Below are 23429 nucleotides of genomic sequence, written 5' to 3' on the forward strand. Positions count from 1 at the left end.
ATCTGTCGTTTGTAATCGCAACCGTTTATTTCATCCCACTCTATATACCATCCATGTACCATCCATGCCATGTCGTGTTAGCTCGATGCAGTCTCGTCCATTTTCTGGAGAACCTTGTTCAGAGACTCCTCCAGAACATCCTCCATAGGCCTGCTCACGTCGACGCTGATCACGTCCGTCTCTTCTGCCGTCGGCGGCTCCAGAATAGAGAACTGGCTGTGGACCATGTTTGCCCCCATGTAATGTCCCTGTCTTAGCCCCACGCGCTCGAGAAGAACAGCTTCCGGCGCATGAAGGTAGATGAAGTGGAGAACGACGTCGTGCGAGTAGTAAGGGGCCACCCTGATGACATCTCGATACTTACGCTTGAGAGCCGAGCAGGTAAGCACAACTCCTTCGGCGCCATCTGCTAGTTTTCGCAGGGACTCCTCTCGTAGGGCAGTGAGCCAGTCCCATCGATCAGCATCTGTCAACGGTATGCCATTGGCCATTTTTTCAACGTTTGCCTTCGTGTGAAACTTAAGGACCACAATTTAGTCACTTTTAGGGACTTGTAGAATTGCTGGAATTAGGTTAAAACTAAACTTACCTCGTCACCTTCGATGTAAGGTAAGTTAAGGGCCGTTGACAAGTGCTTGGCCACAGTGCTTTTTCCGCAACCGGCAGGGCCAGTGACTAACCAGATATGATGGTGTCTGGGTCCCGGCTGACCATTAGTTTTTGCGATAGTGTTATTCGACGTTACTGGTACCATGGTGGCATTAATAGGCTTCGGGTTCGGCGCCATAGTATTTATCGAAGCAGCCATGCTAGCCGCAGAGTGCTTTCCATTTACTGGGACGGGATTGTCGTAGGATAACATGGTTATATAAGTTGTTTTTTACTTTTTGCTTTTTGTCTTCTGAAGTGGCAATGGTTGATATTGGTAATACTCAGCGACAGAAAGCCACAGTGTGTATTGGACGTAGCTTAGCCACTTAATGTATGAGTCGAACCAGGGGTATATAAGAACAACAAACTTCGCGATGTAATTCATGTAATTCAGGAGACAAGAAAGATCAAGAAACAAAATACAGGAAGTCGGTGGTAATTAAAGCAGCGCAATATGGTAGAACTAGGGCAGATGGCAGTGGACCCGATGACTGTCGGCGAAGGGTTGGCTTTATAAGTGGGTGTCAGCACCTGGTATGTACATCACATCACAACAGGCCTTGCTCCTACAAACGTAGAATGACGAAGTAGGTACGAAGTAGTGTACTTTAAAACCTGGCTGTTTTGTGCCACATCTGGGCAGTGCCGACGACCGCTAAGATGGACAGAAAAATTCAGCGAAAGCCTAGTACCTGAGATCCCCGAGACGGGGTCGGGGATCGGTTTGGGCTAGACGCTAGAAGAAGCTCGAGAGAACATCAAAGAAGGCAATTCCTTATGAGAATAAGCCAATCAGATAAACGGACTCCCGTCTCCTTGGGGCTCCAGACTTACTCGACGTCAGGGAGGGGCGCGGGTAAAGGGCCAAGAGGTACCTAAACAGGGTACTCTATACTGGTTCTACATACCTAGCATGCCCCAGAAGTACATATTTCTCCATCTTAAAATAATAAAATACGAATACACGACTCAAGTGGGGGAACGCATCGTCAACGCGAGAACCGATAAATAGGCCCGAGTTGGATGTCGCGAGTTGAAAGCCAGACCCAACAAGCGAACGGCATCCACTAGACCGAGAGATTCTGCCCGCCGGCGAGGATCTGCATCAAGTTTGCCTACGGGCATAACTCGCGAGCCGTTGAATGCTTTTTCCCTTGCCAGGGATTGGAAAAGTGTGTGTTGCGGTTTCAAGGTTACCCAACCCACGGTGTAGGGGAAAACGAAAGCATGGCTTGACCGGAGCCAGCGCAGAGGGTGTACATTAGGAGAAGGGAAAGTTGGTAATGAGACATAATGAATAACGAATGGAAATCAACAATTTCGATGTAGGTGTTACAGCCGTGGGCCAGTCAGGACCGTAGTAGTAAAGTAGCTGACGGGTTGTGTTGCGCTGCCCATTGTTGAGGTGTTCAAGAACAGGCTGAACTTGGAAGGGAGGGCAAGAAAGCGTATGCAAAAGGTACTACGGTACATCTAGAACTTGGGGTCATTGGTCATTTTCCTGCTGGGTTTGGGGAAGGAGTTGACGACACACCGACACCTATGTACATACATAGTAGTAAAGAGCCACTATGTAAGAGCCACTAAGAAATTTCCCCTTTTTTTAATTGCCCTTCCACCTTGCCGGCATAGGTAATTTATTTAGTCTCCGTGCTTTTTTCTTTTTTCTTTTCTTTTCCTTTTTTTTTTTTCTTTTTCTTTATCTCTTTTTGGTCACGTATCCCTTATTTCTTTTTTTTGCACTATGCATTTTGTTGTTCCTCCTTTAATTTATTATTGCTCCTCTCTCGTAACCTATTTTAGAATTCCGCGCTGTCTCCTGGGTCATGAGATTAACTGATTCGATGGGTCTCGGTGCAAAAGCATTCGAGGTGTGCTCCAGCTATCGAGTACGTACCTTATACTATGTAAATTGTACATAAGCGTGGGGGGTAAAGATACATTAGGTACTTAGGTACTTAGACGTATTGGTATTCCACTCTTTTACATTAGGCTGATGGAAATTTTATCGAACGAAGCATCGAAGCCTGAACTAACCGATACCAAGTTCGCCCTAATGTGAGAATGGAAAAGTGTGGAGGAAAACGTGGTGAGGACAGGGAGAAGCAAATCTATGGGTCACGAGCTGATCACTTCCAGGTTCGATTGTACCTGAGTCCCCGTTACTTCCTAGAGGTCAGCTATGTACGATGGTACAATGGTACAATGGTACAATGCTGTTTGATGCAAAACATCAAGCGCTTGAAGCGAATTTGACTATGATGGATGATGACGACATGCTTTATATATCACAAGAATGTCATAAGAACAAATATTACCTACCTACCTAGATCGGGTACGTATTTATGGAGTGCGATCTTTTATCCTCGTTAAAACTAGCGACAAATTGGCCACGAAAACTTTGGCCCTATCAGAGCCCAGGACGAAGACGACGCACATCTGGCAGGGCTAGGTAAAACTATGCCATCACATTGGACCAGATCTTTAACGCGATTCTAGTGCATATATTTGGCTTGCTATAGAACATATCGAGGACAAAAGGACGAGGTCAAAACCACTACCTCTCCCTCTCGCAATATATTACCTTCTCACAAGCCCTTCTATTAAAAGGTTCCTCTGCCTATCATCTTACCAACTTGTACTTGATATCGATTTACTCCAAAAAGTGATAGGTTTCTTGGTGTAACAATGGCTAATCATCCACAAACTGGTCATATTCCTTATTTAATAATAAAGGTCAATCGTCTTCTATTATTATGTACCTACATATGTATTATATAGCAAGGTAGTATTTTCGTGTCCATATTATACATTTTCTATACCGGCGCTACCTGGAAATTATCAAACGTTCGTATCGCTACGCGCATATCAAAATCCAACTATCCTTCTCCTCTTCTCCTCGGGTATCAATTCCGGTAAATCTACTTTTGTGCACCCGCGGAAATTATTCCAAATCGATTTCTAATCAAAGACATTTATTATTACAACAAGGGAGCCGTCGGTATTAATGGCAGCAAGTTCCACAAGTCAAGTCAAATCAAATAATTATATATACTTAGCTCGATATAAGTCAAATCAAATACGTTCAAATTTAAAGCTTACCTAACTGTATTGTAAAATTGGCCTAAGGCATTTACGTTATCGATACCGGTAAAACCCCGGGTAAAATTTTTCTAGCGATATAATTGGCTAATTTAAAAAGGTTAACCTATATCTTTATTTACTTTTACTTACTACTTTTTTTAAATTTTTTTTTATATAATCTTTTTTTAAAAATATTAAAAAATTATCGTAATTTTAAAAACATGATTATAAATAGCCTTATTATATAATATATATTACGATATATACTTTAATACGTATTTAAAAAAATACGTATTACGATATAAACTTATTTATTTACTTTATATTATTAATTATTTTTCACCTTTATTTATATTTTTTAATTTTTTTTTTTATAATTTTTTTTTTAATTATTTTAAAATACTAAAAAATATATTATTATTATTAAAATATATAAATTAAATAATCTCATCCCTTAAATCCTTTAAATCCCTCGGATTTTACTTTTATTACTTTTATTAATTTTATTACTTTAATTATTATTTTTATTACTTTTATTACCACCTTACATAAACTTATTTAAAGTTTTTATATTATTAATTATTTTATTTATTTAACCCTTTTCCCTATACCTTTAACCTTTTTAATCTTTCCCTTTTACCACTTTTTTTTTAATTATCTTAAAATATCAAAAAATATATTATTATTATTAAAATACATAAGTTAAATAACTTTATTCTTTAAATTCTTTAAATCCTTTAAATTTCACTTTTATTACTTTTACTACTTTTATTAATTTTATTACTTTTATTACCACTTTTATTAACATTATTACTTTACATAAACCCATTTAAAATTTTTATATTATTGGTTATTTTATTTTATTTAACCTTTCTTTTTATATTTTTAACCTTTTTAATTTCTTTTTTTTACTATTTTTTTTTTAATTACTTTAAAATATTAAAAAATATATTATTATTATTAAAATATACAAATTAAATAACTTTATCTTTTAAATCTTTTAATCTTTTTTTTATTTTATTTATTATTATTACTTTTTTTATTACTATTATTTCTTTTATTATTATTGTTTTTTTTATTTCTTATCTTTTAAATCTTTTAAATCTTACTTTTATTATTTTTATCTTTTTTATCGATATTACCATCTTATACGGATCTATTTAAAACTATTGTATTATTAACTATTTTACCTTATTTAACCCCTTTCCCCACATCTTTAATCTTTTCAATCCTTTTTCTTTACACTTTATTTTTATATTATCCCATAACACCATAAAATTATTATATATTACAAATGCGTTAATAACTATTTAAAATTGTTTAAATTTACCAAATCCACCAAATCTAACAAATTATCTATAATTACCGCTTTTAAAATTATCTCATCTAATACATCATCTATTTTATTTTCAATTTTTATCCCTATATTACGTAACCTTTTCACAAATCTCCAAAATTCATTTTCGTTGTTAATACACCAATGTTTTAAACATTAAATAACTTTTAATATTCCGATTTTAACGTTTTACCTTTATAATATTATCGTTAATTTATATTAGCTAAAAACGTACTTACATTTTAATAATATTATAAAAATAACCAATATATTAAAAACTAATTAATATAATCGAAAAAATTATTTGCAATTTTTTTTCCACCAATTAACAAAAATGTTACCCATTTTAATATACCCAATTTTAAACATATTTAAATATTCCTCAAATTCATCGCAATTTTTAAACTTACCCTCTTTATTAATATTAATATTATTATATACCCTTAATTTAAATAATTTTACTAATTTTTTAAAGTTTATTACAAATTTCGTAAATACTTTAATCTTAATATAATTAACATTATTGTTTAATATATATTTATATTTTATTTATAATAATTAAACTTTATTTTTAACGTTTATTATTAATTTTAAATGATTAATTTTAAAAGTTTTTATTTTTTTACCAAAATAAAATATAATAACAACTTAATATAAAATTATTATATTATATAAATCTCGATATTTTTAAAATCTTTAATAAATTTGTTATAATTTAATAACAATTTTTTTAATATTTTTTTAACTTAAATTAAATATATTTACTTTAATATCCCCGTTAATACGTTACCATTTTTAAATTATTAAAAAATAATGTTACGTTTTTTTATTATGTTAAATAGTTTTTTATATATGTTTTAAGGTTTATTAATTAAATGTTTAAAAATAAATGTAAATAGTTTAAAAAATTTGTTAAAAATTAAATTTTTTAAAGTTAATTTTTTAATTTTATATATTAATAAAATATTTTTTATTAATTTATAATATTATTAAATAAAAATTATAAATTTTAATTTATATTTAATTCTTTTTTTATTAAATTATATTTAATTAAAAATTTTTATAAATAATTTTAAATTTTTTATATCGAAAATATCATATTAAATAAAAAAATATTTTTCCTTTTATACTATAACGTTATTTTTTTAAAAGGTTAAAAAATTTAACGTATTTTTTTTAAATAAACTTAATTTTTTATTATAATTTTATAATTATTTAAAAACTTTGTTATTATATTGGAAAATGTGTATTAATTATAATAAAAAGTATTTATAATTTTTTTAAATTATAAATAATTATTAACTTTAATAAGTATTAAATTTTATTTAATATTATTATAAATTTTAATAATATTTTGTTTTTATATCTTTATTATTTTCTTATTTAAATCTTATACTTTTTTAATAAAAAAAAAACCGTTAATTAATAAAAATATAAAAATTTTTTTACTTTTATTTAAGTTTATTTTTTTAATAAAATTAATTATTTTTTTAGTAATAATTTTAATTTAAACTTTTTTTATTATTTTATAAAAAGTATTTTATTATTATAAATTTTAACAAATATATATAATTAATTAATAAGCTTTTTAAATAGTTGATAAAGTAATAAATTTTAATTTATTACTTTTTGATTTTTCGAAAATAAAGTTAAAAGTGATAATGTTAAATATATAATTAAAATAACGTATGCGGTAATATTTAATTAACTTATTTATTTTGTTATTTATTAAAGTTTTATTTTTATATTTAAAGAAATATTTAATAGTTTTATTATTAATTAAAAATTAAATTAATTAAATTATTACTTTATTATTAATTAAAATAAATGTTTATATATTATATTATTTAAAGTATAATATTTTATTTTATCTTATATTTAATAAATTTCGATTATATTAATTAAATAATGTATTATATTTTTACTTATATAATTTTTATATATATGGCATAATTTAATTAATTGTATTTTATATTTAAAATTTTTGTTAATATAATGTATTATTATAACCAATATAACCTTTTTATTAAACAATTGTTATATATTAAAAAAAAGGTAAATTTTAGATTTTATTTATTTACGAAATTATTATTTAATAATATTATGTGTTATTTTAAAATAGTTTTTTAATTAATAAAATATAATAGTTTTAAATTATAGTATTATTTTATTAATAAATATACGGTTATAAAAAACGAGTAAATTTTTAAATTCGCTTTTTACGGTAATAATAAATGGTATATTATAAATGTTAATATATTTAAATAATAATTATTTAAAATTATTTAAAGTTTTTGTAATAAAGTATTTAAAGTTTTAATTAAAAATTTAATTTTTAATATTTTAAATAAAATTAATGTTATTATTAAAGTTAAAGTTAACAGTTTTAACGTTAGTTTTTTTTTTAATAGGTAAGTTATGGTAAAATTTTTTAATATTTTTAATATGTCTTTTTGTGTTATTAGTTAAAAAGGCGTTAAATTTTTTAATAATTTTTTGTTTATTACAATAATAATAAAATTATATTTTTTTTTTTTTTTTAAGGTTTATTTCACCTTTTTTATTAATAATTTTTTTAATAAAAATTAAATAATTATTATATTTTAAAATGTTTAAATTAGTGGTTATATAAAGTTATATGTTAACGATATATTTAATTTTATTAACAATAATACGTAATAAAATAAGTTATGTGTTATTAACGGCGATAAGGTTTTTTTATGTAAGGATTTTATTTTAAATTATTTTACGATTATTAGTAGTTTTATTATTAACTGTTATAATAGTAAAAGTGTTAAATATTGTAATGTTTTAAGTTTAATATTTAAATAAGTAATAAAATAAAAATAAAAAATGAAATAAATTAACGTTATTAATTAAAAAGTATTAATATATAAAAGTAATAAAGTTTAAAATATTAAATAATAATATTGTTTTATTTATAATAAAATTAAAATTTTTTTAATTTAAATAAAATCTTTTTAAAAATTTATTAATATGTAAGTTTTTTTTCAAATTAATTAAACTTTATAAAATATGTTAAAATAACTGCCAATTATACGGTATTATTAATTATACGATGTTATTAATTATTTTAATAAACGGTAATTAAATTTTAATTAATTATTATTTTATTAATTACATTTTTTAAATTTGTTATAAAGTAAACCTTAACACCTTTAACTTATCTAATTATCTACTAAATATTTTTTTTTTTATACTTAATTTAAGTAAATATTAAGTAAATATACGTAAAAAAGGGCCTATCCAGGCCAGGTCAGGCCAGGCCCAAATCAGGTCAAATTCATATCTAACTCGTAAAACTCGCTAGTTGGTGGGCCCAGGGCAGGACAAGGAGTAACGGCAAGGGCTTGCTCCTCACCGCTCAATGGCACTCCTCTCGCCAATCATATGATAGTATTGCAGATGCGATCCAGCGCTTGGGTCAAATACCAAGGTGAAAAAACCTAGGTAGCGCTAAGGCTAATTTGCATGATTCTTTATGGCTTCTGCAACCTGCAAGTGACAGATCAGACCTCACAAGTCATCTCAATATTCCAGCTTTTCCCATTTCCACAATATAAGCATTCGTGGGTTTCAATAGGTACTATGGCTCGTCGTCAACTCGTACTTCCTCCCGACTGCAGTCCCCGCAGAGATACTTGTTGGCTATAACCGGGATAGACCGAGATGCAAAGGGAGGATGCATGCAACTTCGATGAATCCAACCCCCGAAAGAAGAAATTCGGCCAGCCGGTAAGTGAGGAGGAAGAGGAGGAAGAGGAGGAGGAGGAGCGCGATGTCATAACGGTCTAGAGAATCACCATGCAGGTAAGAGGTCATGAGGACCATTTAAACGATGGGGATTCGCACCAGTGCAACAGGATTTGCCTTGCCTGCATACATAGCGGCTGACATTTCTGTGGTTCAGACTAACGCTGTGCTACTATAGTTACTATACGCAGGCTACATATCCGTGTCTCAAACATCGAGACAGAGATGCCATTACATATACGCCTCATACGTAGTTAGACGTATACTCCCGCGTCTAGTATCACTCGGAAACAAGGCGTCCGCCAGCTCAGCCAATCCTTAACCTTATTCAAACGTGACTCTTTGCACGAGCTATTATATGGTGCAGATTATCCCGTCGAAAATTTTCTAATTTTCTAGAGCATCAAATGATGCTAGTGTTTCGGATATTCCGGGAGGTAGGTGTCTATAACCCTTGCTAGTTGTGATATAGATATATTGGAATATATCTTTAAGTTTAACACTTGACTTGAGAGAAACGCTCAGCTCGCCGAAAAGCTAAGGACTATACTTGTAATATATGGGAGTTCAGTTATATAAGGGCCTCTGAGGGTTAAATTGCATTGATAGCTTCGTGTATATAAAGAACTTATCTACCTAGTTAAGCTTTTTTACTTGAATATTTTCACAAAATGCTCTTCTCAGGGAAGACTTTCGTTTTTTATTACATATATTCTTAGACTGCTTAGTGAAAATTAGATACTGTGTCGTAGACTCGTAGTTTATAGATAAGTTGACTGCTTTGGGTAAGCCTCTTAAACGCCTATATCGGAGATCTAAGTCCAAGCATTGAGAGTTGTGCGTATACTTTTCCCCGTATTCTAATTCACTAAAATTTTATGAAGGTTGTTTAATCGAGTCTATGTAAAACATAGACCTGCCTTTCGAGAAGAAAGCATGTTATAGATGAATACATGTATCGAAGTAGAGATGCCCATTTGAGCTTGTGGCTATTGAGGGGTAGCAGCCTTATGAGAGTTGTGGCGCGATTTTGAAAGTGCGGGGTACATTGGGGAGTAAGAGATTTGGGGGCCAAGTTAGGTATTTTTTTTTTTTTTGGGTGGCGGTGGCGGTGGTGATTACACTCCAATGGAATCCGCATAGGAAAGTGAGAAGGTACCTAAAACCAAGCCAAACTGTACATCTCCTCATCTTTAAATGACCCTATTCTCCTCCTTGACTCGAAGTACTCCTTCGATAGTCCGAACGTCAAGGTTACTACCTGTCTCGAGATTCTCTCCAAGGCCCTTGAATATATTCGCATCAAACCCACAAATTAATCTTCCTAACCATTTTGTGGTTCGATCTTTCGCTTCAAAGATGGATGCCCAAGAACTCCAACAATACCTTGCCGATGCACCCCCTAGTGTCGTGAGGCTTGAGATAGAAAAACATTTTGATGCTTTAACTGATCGGCAAAAAAGATACGCACATTTCGCCAGCAGGTACCTACTATTCTATAAATTTCTATAAGATACGAAGACTTTGTATATTAACAACCTTTGATAGAGCGGCGTTTCAAGGTACCAGGATTGTAGCGAGACAAATCTCACCTGAGTCCGAACCAATAGTAAGCCAGCCAGCGCTATAGTCACATTATTATATGCTCACCTATCTAGTACGATTTCATATTAGCCCTTCATAAGAGCAGCGGCGGTGACTGGAAAGCGCTACAGGCCAAAGCTGGTATAACGGATGAGGACTTGGATCACTTCTTGCAGTATGCTGCGCAGTTCTTGGGAAACAATGGTAACTACAAGAGCTTCGGTGACGCCAAATTCATCCCGAGGTGCTCTGAATCCGTGTTCGCTGCACTTGCGGCAACATCCCCTGATGCTCAGAAGTTTCATAATGCCACCTCCGGCGCTATCTTCTCTGCCGATAAACCTGCCCTGCTGCATCTCGGCTACCCTGAAGAAGGGCATTTGACCACTTACTATCCCGGATCGCCCGATATCACTAAAGTCGAAATTGACGCCATCTCAGCATGGATGGAGAAGAAAGGACTGCTCCCAGAGAACACCCGTCTTGTCAAAAATAAGGATGGTTCATTTGATATTCTGATAGCTTCTGCCACTCGCACCATTCCTAGTGAAGGCGGCGATATTGGAAAGGAGACTACATTCAAAATCGAGGATGGTGCATTGGCCGGAAAGACGGTTAACCTGGTCTATGGCGATTACTCTGAAGAATTAGCCGCTGCCACGGCAAGTGCAAAGGGAGCGGCAGAAAATGCGGACAATGATGTTCAGAAGAAGATGTACAATGCCTATGCAAAGTCCTTCGAGGAGGGATCACTACTCGCCTTCAAGGATAGCCAGAGATTCTGGATCCGAGACAAGGGCCCAATGGTTGAGTCCAACATCGGTTTTATCGAGACGTACCGTGACCCTGCCGGTATCCGAGCCGAGTGGGAAGGCTTTGCCGCTGTGGTCAACCTAGAACGCACCCGAGCTTTCGGGGCTCTTGTGGAAGCTGCCCCTGCTCTCATTCCAATCTTGCCATGGGATAAGCATTTTGAGAAAGACAGTTTTTTGTCTCCGGATTTCACATCACTTGAAGTCTTAACATTTGCTGGTTCGGGAATTCCAATTGGAATCAACATCCCCAACTACGATGATATCAGACAAACCGAAGGCTTCAAGAACGTGTCTCTCGGCAATGTGATGAGCGCGAAGGCTCCGGACGAGAAGATTCCGTTCATTGCAGAGAAAGATATTGATATTTTTCAACGCTATCGCGATGGCTCCTTTGAGGTCCTAGTCGGCCTCCACGAGCTCACAGGGCACGGCTGTGGTAAACTATTACAAGAAACCGCGCCGGGAGAATTCAACTTTGACAAAGAAAATCCTCCCATCTCCCCCCTAACCGGAAAGCCTGTTACAACTTGGTACAAACCCGGGCAAACATGGAGCTCCGTTTTCGGCAGCTTGTCTGGTTCATATGAAGAGTGTCGTGCAGAACTTGTTGCGATGTACCTTGGCTGCGAATTCCCCGTCTTGAAGATCTTTGGCTTCGGGGACGGCTCAGTTGACATTAACGGCGAGGCGGGTGATGTGCTCTATGCTTCCTATCTCTCTATGGCTCGAGGCGGTCTTACGTCGCTTGAAATGTGGGATCCTAAGAGCAAAAAATGGGGACAAGCTCACTCGCAAGCCCGATTTTCCATTCTCAAGTGCTTCCTAGAAGCTGGCGATGATTTCTGCAAACTAGAATATAATGGAGATGACCTAACTGGTTTGACGATCAACTTAGATCGCTCGAAGATCCTTACGGCAGGCCGCAAAGCGGTGGGCGACTATCTTCAGAAGTTGCACATTTACAAATCCACAGCTGATGTCGAGAATGGAACCAAGTTCTACACCGAGATGACAAATGTCGATCCTGAATTCTGGGGTAAGAAGGTTAGGGACGAAGTTCTGCGCAACAAGCAGCCTCGAAAGGTGTTCGTGCAAGCCAATACCTACCTAGACGAAGCTACTGGTAAAGTTACGCTTAAGCACTACGACGCAACTCCCGAGGGAATGATACAGAGCTGGGCGGAACGAAACGTCTAACTCGAGAAGGAATACACAACTCGGATAAAAGAGCATATTATGAGCATCTAGCATTCTAGGCGGGTAGCATTCGGGATTGCATGAAGAATTCATTTTCACAAAAGAATAGAAATCATTGCAAGAGAACGTGTTCCTTGACTTGTAAGCCTCAAAATCTCACTCGCAGTAGCGGAATTAACAATCCGTGAATATGGATTGCCTTTTGCAGATATTAGTAACACATGTAGCACATAACTTCGTCCACGCGATTCCAAGTTTTTAGTTTTTTGCCTTGATAGTCGTTTATTGACTAGAACCTCGATTACAGACGCCAGAATCAATGTGACCGATGCCTCAACGTCCAGATGCAATTGGCAGAGCCAGCCCAGTTCCGCGATCCGCCGTCCGCAAAGTCATGTAAGTTAATTTTCTCTAAAAGCAACCTTTCCTCCTAGAAACCCCCGCGCGAGCGCAAGTCTACCACTGCATCTCGTGGGGCTTGTCACCCTTTCGGAGGCTGAAAGAACTGGCAAGGTAGCTGGCGAGCAGGTCCACCTTCTTGATGTTGGCAATCAGAGCCTTGTCGATGGCCTTCTGGTCCGCTGCCCGGCTGCTGCTGATCTCCTTCTTCTGCAGTGTCGCGTATTAGCATTCTGTCTCTTTCTTATCAAGTCTCCTGTAAAATAGATCATACCTGTGGCTTCTCGCCCTGCTTGAAGAAGGCGTCCTCACTGGCCTTGTCCTTTACCTTGTCCCGGGTGAAGTACTGGGCTTGCGCGACCTCATCGATCTTAGCCTGATCTAAGCCGGCGAGGTCGATCTTGTAGGAGGTGGCGATGACGTATCGCGAGTTGACTCGTCGTAGGGGGACACCGTTGATCTTGAAGGGGCCGGTGACGAGGAGAACGCCCTCCTCGAGGGTCTTCAGGAGAACGACTCGCTTGCCTCGGAAGCGGCCGGCCAGGAGGATAAGCACGGTACCGGGCTGTAGAGACTTTCGCGGAGCCCAGGGGCGGAGGGCCTTGCGGGTCTGTTGACGCGGAATTGTTAGCAAAGTGAATTCGAGATTATCGGTAAGTAATGTAGTAGTTCGCCCGGGAAATTGGTTGTGTCCATCTATCTGCACAATTCCGTAATTGAAATTCAATGTAGGATTGCAATTGCAGCAGCCTCGAGATTCGAGACGAATTCACCAAGACCACAACAACTTCTCCCACAAAATCCAAAATTCACCACATCGTGTTGCGAATGCCACAGATCCATCAAGGTCGGGATTGTTTTTGAATTGCTGTTGGTCAACTTACAGTCTTGGGCTGGGAATCATCGTCGGCGGGATACCACTTCTGGGCCTTCTGGGAAGGGTGAGGGACCTCCCGGGTCGACTTCCCGAACGTCTTCTGTGTGCTCGGCTGCGACATCGTGAAGGTTGTCGGGGGAGGGGGTGTTGTGGTGGGTTGAAGGGAAATTGTCAAGGTTCCTCGTTGTGGTTGATGATGCGAGGTCAGAAATTCCACTTTGCGCAAAAAGATCAATTCAGTTGTGGGCTTAGGCGAAGCCCTGGTGCCACTAGGTGCCACCGTTCGAAATCTAATCTATGCGGCTGGGTGGGGCCAATGTGGCTGGTGCGCTACAGCTGCCGAGGATGAGCCACAGCGTTTGAGATACCTACCTACCTTCCATGGAATTGGGTTTGTAGGTATTATGTAATCTCAAGAAGGTGCTTCCAGTGGGTCGTACAGTGTATTTACAATACATCTACGGTACATGTGTCGACGTAGCTCTTAGGTAAGCCAAGTCGAAGTGTGAGCTCTTGCATCTGCTTGACGAAGCTCCTGCAGCCTTACGGCCAGCATCTCAACAAGCGTCACGTAATCCCATTGACAACCATTTCTTCATTTCTCTATTTTATTTCAACCCAGGCATACATTCGTACCACAATTTTGACAATTTTGACAAGAAGCATTCGTCCAAAATGTCGATAACGCCTATCATAACGTTCAAGGCCGGCTATTGCGATGTAGATGTATGTACACCTGAGTCTCTAGTTTAAGCTTATTGGCCGTCTACAGTCAAACGATTAACCAGAATACTAGGCTTCAAGAAGACCCTTCAAGGTCAAGCCCTCAGAACGGCCTGGTTATATTTACCTTTATTCCGAAGATGGTATGTATTGCCCAGCTTTCCATGCCGAGCATTACGTATAATTACTCAATAATTACTCACACCTCCCAGATCTACTTCACTTCTGCTGGCGAGAGCGGAGTGCCCCTATCGACGAACCCGAGCTAGACCTCGTCATGGTGCCCACGGACGGCCATTTCGTACCTTACGATCCGAAAACTCAACCCAGCGGGGCCATCAAGCCCGACGGCCGCGTCTTCGTCCTCAAGTTCCTTTCCTCTTCCCAGCGTTACTTCTTCTACCTACAATCCAAACCCCAAGGTCGGACCGGCAACCCGAACTGGTTCAGCCCTCGCGACCTTAAGATTGGCGAGATCGTCGACAAGCTCCTCCAGGGCGAAGAGGTCGACGTGGCGCGTGAACTGGCCTCGATCAATAACAGCGACAACGACGACCGACGTGGCAACGATAATGACGAGACCATGGAGGACGTCGAAAGTCACGGCGGTGCTAGCGATCCCCAAGTAGGTAGCGGCGGTGCCGGCGCAGGCGCGACTGGCGGCGACATACGGGATGAGGGCGAGGGTGCGCGAGAAGGCGGTGCCGATGGTGGTAGAGCGTAGGTGACTCCTGATTCTTCGTTTGCGGCGTTTGAAAGAGGATCTTCAGGGGCGAGAACATTGCATGCACTTGACAAAAAGAAAACACTAGCCAATACGCCCAGAGGCTTCGGCCTGCTGGGCTTCCATGTAATACTAGAGATAAGCCCCCAAATGGGAAATAATATATCTCTTCGTCATTCACTTGCTACCTATTTTTCCGCTGGAGCTCTGCGCTGACGTTCTGTTAGTGCTGCCTCGGGTAACTCGGATGCTGCTATGGCAGTGAGAAACTTCCTGGACTCGTTGAAGGGAGGAAGCCAAGGGGAAGGGGAAGGGAAACTTTATCCGCTCCTTTCGGATCTTTTAACACCTCCTGTCACCGTCCCTATGGCCCGACAAGCTACGGAGGAGCAAGTAGACAATCTACTTAGCTTCTTACCGCCTTCGGTCCTGGTCCTGTCCCAACAAGCGGATGAGGGAGACACTACGGCAGAACCAACCGCGGCGGCGATACAAGCAGCCAAGGAAGCCATGAGTCTTGGCCAAAAGAAGGCGTTACTAGAAAAGGTCCTGCGAAGTCCGCAGTTCCATCAAAGTTTAGCTAGTCTGACGATGGCGATCCGAGACGGCGGCTTACCGAGCATTGCGGACGCGCTCTCTGTCCCGGTCGAGAACGGCGGATATTTCAAAGGAAGCCAGTTGCCTTTAGGCGGCGGGGAGGCAGTGGAGGCGTTTGTCGAGGGCGTTAAGAAGAGTGTGCAGAAGAAGTAAATAGGCTGGCTCGCCCAACTGCTGGGGTTTATAAATAATGGTAGGCACTCAATCTCATACATCACAGGTGTATAGATAATATATTATTCAACGGCCCTTTTAATTTTTTTTTGTCTTGTGATTGAATGTAGGAGATAATATTTTCAATTTAGTACATACATAGAGACGGGGTTCAAGGTAACCCCTAATATTCTAATATTCTAATATTCTTACTCGGGTAACTTCTGTATTTTGTTTCATCGACTGGATCACTTATAATCTTATGATATTGATATCTTTACCCATAGTCCGCGACTAGATATCACAGGATAGGATAGCACGAAATCGGCATGAGGAAGCATAAATTTCTGCAAGTGCTCATATTGAATAAAGTGTTCAGTTCAGGGAGCGTAAAGAATATAACCACCACCCCTATTATGCGTATATCTCTCTCTTTCTCTCTTCTCTCTTCTCTCTTCTCTCTTCCCCCTTTTCTCTAACAGCCTAAGCAGCTTAATCAATTATACCAGCCAAACTTCCTCCTCCACGCCTCCTCGTCGTCCGAAAACAACCTAGCCTGCCGAGCCTGGTCGAGAATCTCCTCCTCGCTCAAACTCCTAGCCGGGGCGGCCGCGGTGCCGCCATTCGCCGCTGCCACCGTGGGCGTCTCGCACCCGCGCAGGCCGATGAAGCGGCCGATGCGGCGCCGCTTCTCCTCCAGCGACATGTCCGAGGCCCAGACGATGGGGCACGGGTAGTGGAAGGTCCACTGGCAGGGGGTCCGCTGGTGGTAGAAGTGTGCTAGCTCTTCGAGTTCGGCGTCCGTCAGCAGCCAGAAGTTGAGGAGCGTGAGCGGGAACGACTGGTGGATCTCGCCGGTGGTCAGCTGGACTAGGGGGGCTAGAGGAAGGGCCATCTGCCGCAGTTTTTCCCGGAAGGCGGCGTTTTGGGCTGCGCGGCGGTGCCCGAGGGCGGGGGCAGGCTGGTTTTGCGTTTGGTTCTCCATTGGGGGGTGTGAGAGGTGAGTGGTGAGTGGTGAGTGGTTTGGGTTGTCGTGGTAGGTGCCTGGCTTGATAGGGTGGGTGAGAAGACGGGTCGAGGTGATGAAATGTGGTGATTCAGGCAGTCAGTCTGGTGACGATCTTGGTGTGATTGTAATTGTTTTATAACCTGATAACCTGGTTTTCTTCTAGAAGACAAGTTCAAATTCTTGTATATTTTCGAAATGACTACGATCTCTGCGATGTTGACGAGATGAATGAATGTCTTTAATGAGTGAATAATGCTAATAAAAGCAATGATAAAAATGATAAATAATAATAGATAATAATAATCAATAATAATAAAATGAGAAGGCTCGTATAAGATCCGCTCTTCTTCGCTTCTTTCTTGATTTTCAGTTATTCTAATCGGCCTTCGACGATTGTGTCTAGCCGCCAGCAGCTATGGGCGAAAGGTAAGTTTTATATGACGGGACGTTAGGAGAGAAACGAGCACTTGGGGGTTTTGGTCAACTACGCAGCTGCTGGGATGAAATCGTAGGAGTCTCCTCATAGGTTCGAGGGCGGCTGTCGTTTCTTCTTGTATGTACGAAGATGGCTACTTAGTTCTTTGTCAAGTGCTCGACGCTTCTGAGTGTCGCACTTCGGACGATTACTTCTTTGTTTGCTAGTGCCGCCATGTGTCCAAACGAAGCTTTGTCTAACCACGTTCCAAGTCTTTCATACCCGAACAGCACATAAAAGCATATTAAAGATGTAAATAGTTCCTCTATGGACGGGTTTAAAACTAATCTGTTGATTTCTTCCACCTAGAACCCCCATTGTGTCAGCTGACTGCCCCTAAGCGTAACCAAACAAAACCCGCTACTATTTTTGACTCTTCTTAGATGGTCCAATTCTATGTGCCCTTCTTCCCTCTAGAATCCCTTCCAGGCAAGCTTGGCTATGTGGTCCGCCTTCTTCCTGCTTTGCTTAACGAGACCCATGGCTTTCATCTCGGCCAACCCGCGATAGAACAAAACAAGTGCAGACTGCTCGTCGAGCCCATCTTCGTTTTCTTCACCAACAACTCCGTAATAAGCAGACCAAAGATCGGCGACGTTGACAAGAGAGCCAGTCTCAAGATAGAGTTGATATAATATGGAAGCTGTAGGGAGCGACGGCATAATGCGGTCCCCCTTTGTCTCGCAACAAGAACAATTGAGATAGTCGTGAGGGCGCGACAATGCCCGCTCAACAACCCCTCTTGGTCGCGGGATAAATACATCCCTGTAAGGGGATTTTGAATCAAAGAACCAGAGCTCATTGAAGAGTAGATCCTTTGCGCTATCGCTGCTGAGTTTCCCCTTTAGATGCTCAACAAGTCCATCCATAAGATTCGTATAGGCCTTGTCTTCATCCGTGAGAGCTGCTGCATCTTCGCTGAGCTGGACTTTTTGAGCAATAACAGTCGTTCTTAAAATCTTAGTCTGCCCGCTGTACTTGCTTCGGAGAACATTCCCTTGTTCTTCGGCATTCGCCTGCAAGTCTTTTACGCTAGACAGTAAGCTGGTAAAATATGAGACTGACTCCTCAGCTTCACTAGTCCAACGATCTAAGCCTAGGTTGATGTCTCCATTTTCAATATCGGATAATATCCGACTTAGAAATGTGATACTGTCTGCAGGTTGCATCCGCTTTATTGATTCTGAAAACTGGGCGATTTGTTCCGAGTCGATTCCGCGAGCAAGTGCATCTAGATAAAGCGTAGTGAAATCATGAGACAAAACGTTACTAGCGGTCAATATCTTTAGTTTGCGCAGAAGATTCAATGACCACCGACGGAAGTCTCGTAGAGAATCTTTTAGAAGTGCTCCAAGGTGCTGATCGTCGTCGAGAAGTAATCTCGCCTGCTTTATTTCACCCTTCTTAATAACTGCCTCTACGTGTCGACGAAATGATGGCAGATATCGCATCGCTTCTATATGTGCATCCTGAAATATATCGGCACTTATGCCATCAGATAAGAAGACCGTCAAAGGATTTGCGTAAAAGTGACACATGTAAACATACTGAAAGTATTAGTATTCTATATAGCATTCTATAATTCCTTGGAATGTATGCGACTTACTTTCAATGAGCTTGCAAATACTGGAATACTCGACACTTGATCCCGTTGACGCTCTAGAAGATCGTAGACGAGGGAAGAACCTAATCGTAGTGAAACGTCTGAATGTGCGATAGCAGCCTTGAAGATCCTCTCAATAATCGATGTTGATTGCTCGACGTCAAATTGATCCCCGTAGAGACACTGGCAAGTAGACTTTAAGAGTCTTGCTTGGAATAGCTCTACCGAGGTAGCCACTCCGAAGAGTAGAGAGAATGGGATTCGGTCAAGCCATGAGCTGAAAGCTAAGTTAGTCGTCGGGCGTGAATAATGATAAGCGCACTAACCTGAAGAGTGAGATGAGATCAGACAGTAAACCGCTTTCGAAGGCCTCGCTGTCTTGAAACGCGATGATGATATGGCGACGGGGGCTGGTTTTGAGATGAGCATGGAGAGCCTCGAGATCGTAGTTTAGATATTTACGTCCCTAAATTGTGAGTTAGAAATAAGTTACATTTGGAGTTAATTGAAAATTCGGCTTACATCTTTGCCCGTAGATAACTCTAGGTCGTTTTCATCATCTGTCTCTCTTGCCGTTACATTATGTATAATCTTTTTCAAGGCAGCCTTCAGATTAGACGCATCGCCGGATCTTAGCCGCACCACCTTTGCATCTACTTTGACCTGTAGAGCTTCTGAAAGTTGCTCAAATAAGAGATCCTGAGAAGCTAAATTTGGGCCGGTGATAATGAAGGCAGAAGGGATCTTGCCCGTGGATGCATGATCAGGAACTGTCTGCAGAAATGAGGTAACCTGATCTAATGTAGATTGGTTTGTCATTCGCAGTATACGCTATATCAAATTGTGAGTTCTCATTATCTAACGTCGTATACGACAGGTAATAACTAACTTGTATCCTCTCATCAATTTGAGACCAAGACGTCTCAAATAATTGTTGACGGAGGCGAACACAGCGCTCATTCTCGGAACCACCAAAAAGGGGTTGGAAAGTTAGCGAAGCATCTGGTTCCTGCGCTTCTGTCTTGTTTTGCCGATTTGAGACCTTCCTCCTTTTCGCAGGTCTACTTGCACCATCGACTCCGTCTAAGGGGTCAAAAACGTAGGCAGCCTAAGTCTTATTAGCGTTAAGTCCGGGTATATCGATATAAGTATTATTACCTGGTGCTGTTTCTCTTCATAAGTTTCTCGTAGCGATTCGTCGATGGCCATGATTACATATGAGTCTTGATTATGAGTCTTGATTATGAGTCTTGAGGCTCAATAGGAGGTAGTGATGTAGGATGTAGGTTCGGTACGCGTCTTGAGACTTGTAAGTGGACGTGATCGTGCAGCGGTTGTAGACCAGGGTCGTACCTACAACTCACCAGGATCTTCAACAATATAAGTGGGGATTTTACCCAAAAAAGCGAAGTATCAGCACACTCGAATTACTATGGCAAGATACAACTTCAGATAAATCTCGTGGTTTCTGGACGAGCTTTATCATCAAAAATTACCTATTTAAGTAAAGATTAAGCCAGAAGCTTCGAATCGTCTTGTATTTACCATAGTAAATATGCTGTGCTAATACTTATTAACTGCTTTAAGTAATTATCCCCACAGATATTGTTGAAGATCCTGGCGACTTGTATTTTAGCGTTGCTTAATCCCTACCACCCTTAAATCATCCCCTGTAATAATTCTAGGCGGGGCTAGCGGGACTAGGGACGCGCTAGACCGGCCGGCAGCGGTGATATCACCTTATCAACCTTAAATTTTTGTAAAAAAAGATTCCTATCTTTAGCAGCGTCTTGCCGCTCACTTATATCGGCTCACTTATATCGTCAAATACGACATAACATACAACCCTATTTCTCTATCATGCCTCCGAGAACTGCCATCGTCGAAAACTTCATCTGTAGGTCATGCCTGTCAACTTTACGAAAGCGAACGCCCGCGGCGCAATGGGCTTTACGGCACTCTTCGCAAGCTGCGCAACCCCTCGCCTCGACCCCTTCGTCCCGCCTATCACACGAACAAGAACTCGAACGCCAGAAGACCCTGGAGGCTCTAGGCCTCGTAAAAGAGGATAAAAATTCCCGGGTGTCGGTTCATTACTTCGAGCAAGGGAAGGGTGGAAGTTTGCGCCGTCTACGAGATGAGGACGAATTTGGCCAGTCGCTGATGGACCCGGACGGTCAAACTGAGGGCCGCCTAAAAGAATTGGAGCAAGAACTAGAACAAGCAACCCAGTTTACCAAAATAGTGGAGGAAATTTGGGGGAAGCAAGGGGCCGAGAAGTTACGAAAACGAGTTGCGACTCAAGATGACTCTTTACCTAAGCCTTCATTGCTATTGCCTGAGGAGGACTGGTCCGCGCCGCAAGACCGTACGCATATCGTCCAGCTGAACAATATGATAAAGACTATCGGTAGGAAAGTTCATGGTGGTACTCTTAATCTTAAACGAATCAACTCATTATGGAAGTATTATTCTGCAGCGCGTATCGCTTTATCCAAGAGGTGGGAATTAGTCCACGAGGACATATGGGATCTACTCTGGCAGATTCTTGCTGCGGACCATGCGAATAATCCCAACCGCATGTCACATATCCATGTTCTGGTTAAGGATATGCATAAGGCTGGTGTGAGCCTGCGTGACGACCAACAACTCCTTGCGATCGAAGCCTCCTTTATAAGCGGCTTTAGGGAAGATGCAATCACAGCTCATAAAAAACTAGTCACTACACTCGGAGCCAATCCAGAGACTTTTGCGGAATTTTGGCAGCTTGGGTTACGAATGTATTGCCTCATGGGCGACGTAGCTCGAGCCGAACGGGTTGCTAGCACGCTACTCGAGTCTGCCCACGACAAAGATCCTCGATATCTACTACCATTTATTCGAATGTGTGCCGGAAATCCTGCCACGGTAGAAAAGGGGTTCGAAATGTATCAACAACTAAGGTCCATACTAGGCGACTCGATTACCATCGACGACTACGATCAGATCATTTCGTACTTCCTTGCTTCAAACGAAACAGAGTTTGCATTTTATATCTTTGTCGAAATGATGACTTCTAACACCGTCGACCTACGCGGAGCTTACAGAGTGCCTCCCAGTATCGCCAATCCCTTTTTCTACGGCAAATGGCTAAAACGGTTAATAGGGGCAGGCGATCTGCAGGGTGCTTACAATGTTCTGCTGCATATGAAGTCTAAGGGCGTCATGCCTCATGCGATTGTAGTGAACGGCCTAATTGGTGCGTGGTTAAGGTCGAGTACCGCCGATAACATACAAAAAGCCGAGGACGTTGCCTGGGCTATGATTAATACCCGAATGCAGTTTTTAAGCATTAGAAAAGACATGCAAAACCTCGCTTCGTATGTCAGGTTGAGACAGTACGGAGAAGGCTGGCCCAGAGCAAACCTGGAAACTTTCTCGCTGCTAGCAGAAAACTATAAAGATCGTGGCCTCCATGCCAAGATGGAAGACCTCTGGGGGGCTTTTAGGAGCGCAGAAATTGCACCCGACTCATTCATATTAAACCAGTTACTCTTCTCCTATCTACAAGATGGGCAAGGGAAACATGTCGCGTCCCTCTCTCGCGATTTGACCGAACACTATCAAATTGAGCCGGACTCGTGGACTTTTCTGGTCCTTTGGCAGGCATTACCGGTCAACCGCCTCGTCCAGTTACCACCAGGACAAATCCCTGAAGAAATATCAAGGACGAGGTCTCTCTTTGCCGAACTAGTTAAGTCAGCCCACATCTTTGCCACAAGTGGTATCGATGTCAAGCTAGCTAGATACATTCTGCACTCATTTCGTAAACTCGACGACAAGATTGGCCTTCTTCTAGCGTATCGAGCATTGAGGCAGATATTCAAATTCACGCCCCCGGACATCATAATCCTAGAGCTACAGGTAGGATCTATGGATATCGAAAGGACCGGGAAGGGTAAAGGCGGCCTTCGATTGATGCACGCCGGGAAACAGGTCGAGACCTATCTGAAACGAAGACACCAGGAGCTCATCGCTTCTGGAGAGCTTCGCGCAGGTGTCAACCTACCGGACGATGTGAAGAGGGAAGAATTAAGCAATTTCCTTGATCAATTCCTACAAAACCAAATCGCGGTACTGGAGGAACCGAACGTTGAGGAGTACATCACACAGGCAGCTATAGAGATGGGGTTGCAAAGCGAGGTGCGAAGCCCCGAAGCGTTGTCGGATATATGAATCCTGTACATCTGATATAACAGATATTCACAAGTTCTGTATAAAATACTCGATGATAGTGTACATTAGCTATCCACCTACTACATACTCATGAAAACTGTATGATTAGATAGCATCACCGGCATATATACCCCATTTACTCTTACCTTCTTATTGCTATGCTTTCATATAGTTAAGTGTTTTAGTAGACATTCATTGGTAATTCACAATCGA

General features: G+C 40.0%; 7 protein-coding genes across 7 annotated transcripts; 3 read left to right on the forward strand and 4 right to left on the reverse strand.

Annotated features, from left to right (window-relative positions):
• Positions 1-77: 77 nt before the first annotated feature.
• On the reverse strand, positions 78-862 carry F4817DRAFT_313543 (carbohydrate kinase; the record flags this gene model as incomplete). The annotated part of the gene is made up of 2 exons (XM_049300260.1): positions 78-518; positions 590-862. 2 exons carry the CDS (start codon positions 860-862, stop codon positions 78-80), a joined length of 714 nt encoding a protein of 237 aa, XP_049161553.1.
• Positions 863-10204: 9342 nt separating this feature from the next.
• On the forward strand, positions 10205-12441 carry F4817DRAFT_357216 (putative dipeptidylpeptidase III; the record flags this gene model as incomplete). The annotated part of the gene is made up of 3 exons (XM_049305890.1): positions 10205-10329; positions 10394-10454; positions 10504-12441. The coding sequence occupies 3 exons, from the start codon at positions 10205-10207 to the stop codon at positions 12439-12441; spliced, it is 2124 nt and encodes a 707-aa protein (XP_049161554.1).
• A 456-nt stretch (positions 12442-12897) lies between these two features.
• Positions 12898-13838, reverse strand: F4817DRAFT_313545 (ribosomal protein L6e-domain-containing protein; the record flags this gene model as incomplete). Its single annotated transcript, XM_049300261.1, has 3 exons — positions 12898-13050; positions 13115-13450; positions 13725-13838. 3 exons carry the CDS (start codon positions 13836-13838, stop codon positions 12898-12900), a joined length of 603 nt encoding a protein of 200 aa, XP_049161555.1.
• Positions 13839-14392: 554 nt separating this feature from the next.
• F4817DRAFT_357218 (proteasome complex subunit Rpn13 ubiquitin receptor-domain-containing protein) lies at positions 14393-15914 on the forward strand (the record flags this gene model as incomplete). Its single annotated transcript, XM_049305891.1, has 4 exons — positions 14393-14443; positions 14514-14583; positions 14653-15160; positions 15392-15914. The coding sequence occupies 4 exons, from the start codon at positions 14393-14395 to the stop codon at positions 15912-15914; spliced, it is 1152 nt and encodes a 383-aa protein (XP_049161556.1).
• Positions 15915-16082: 168 nt separating this feature from the next.
• On the reverse strand, positions 16083-17413 carry F4817DRAFT_16142 (uncharacterized protein). The gene has a single exon (XM_049298090.1). The coding sequence runs from the start codon at positions 16897-16899 to the stop codon at positions 16411-16413; it is 489 nt and encodes a 162-aa protein (XP_049161557.1). The 5' UTR covers positions 16900-17413; the 3' UTR covers positions 16083-16410.
• A 225-nt stretch (positions 17414-17638) lies between these two features.
• Positions 17639-20255, reverse strand: F4817DRAFT_330234 (origin recognition complex subunit 3 N-terminus-domain-containing protein). Its single transcript, XM_049302369.1, has 6 exons — positions 20160-20255; positions 19891-20109; positions 19524-19832; positions 19328-19467; positions 19005-19278; positions 17639-18945 (listed from the first exon to the last, which is right to left on the reverse strand). The coding sequence occupies exons 1-6, from the start codon at positions 20208-20210 to the stop codon at positions 17812-17814; spliced, it is 2127 nt and encodes a 708-aa protein (XP_049161558.1). The 5' UTR covers positions 20211-20255; the 3' UTR covers positions 17639-17811.
• A 518-nt stretch (positions 20256-20773) lies between these two features.
• On the forward strand, positions 20774-23378 carry F4817DRAFT_330235 (uncharacterized protein). Its single transcript, XM_049302370.1, has one exon. It carries the CDS (start codon positions 20862-20864, stop codon positions 23214-23216), a length of 2355 nt encoding a protein of 784 aa, XP_049161559.1. The 5' UTR covers positions 20774-20861; the 3' UTR covers positions 23217-23378.
• The last annotated feature ends 51 nt before the right edge of the window (positions 23379-23429 follow it).

This window comes from Daldinia loculata, assembly GCF_022478755.1.
Source record: "Daldinia loculata strain CBS 113971 unplaced genomic scaffold F4817scaffold_10, whole genome shotgun sequence".
Classification (NCBI taxonomy): Eukaryota; Fungi; Ascomycota; class Sordariomycetes; order Xylariales; family Hypoxylaceae; genus Daldinia; species Daldinia loculata.

Excerpts from the sequence above, each read along its gene's own strand:
- F4817DRAFT_16142 (XM_049298090.1), bottom strand. The coding sequence starts at position 16,899 with ATGGAGAACCAAACGCAAAACCAGCCTGCCCCCGCCCTCGGGCACCGC.
- F4817DRAFT_330234 (XM_049302369.1), bottom strand. The coding sequence starts at position 20,210 with ATGGCCATCGACGAATCGCTACGAGAAACTTATGAAGAGAAACAGCAC. Across the intron at positions 19,833-19,890 it reads AAATTGATGAGAGGATACAA|CGTATACTGCGAATGACAAA; the intron begins GTTAGTTATTAC and ends AATTTGATATAG. Across the intron at positions 18,946-19,004 it reads TATTTGCAAGCTCATTGAAA|TATGTTTACATGTGTCACTT; the intron begins GTAAGTCGCATA and ends TAATACTTTCAG.
- F4817DRAFT_330235 (XM_049302370.1), top strand. The coding sequence starts at position 20,862 with ATGCCTCCGAGAACTGCCATCGTCGAAAACTTCATCTGTAGGTCATGC.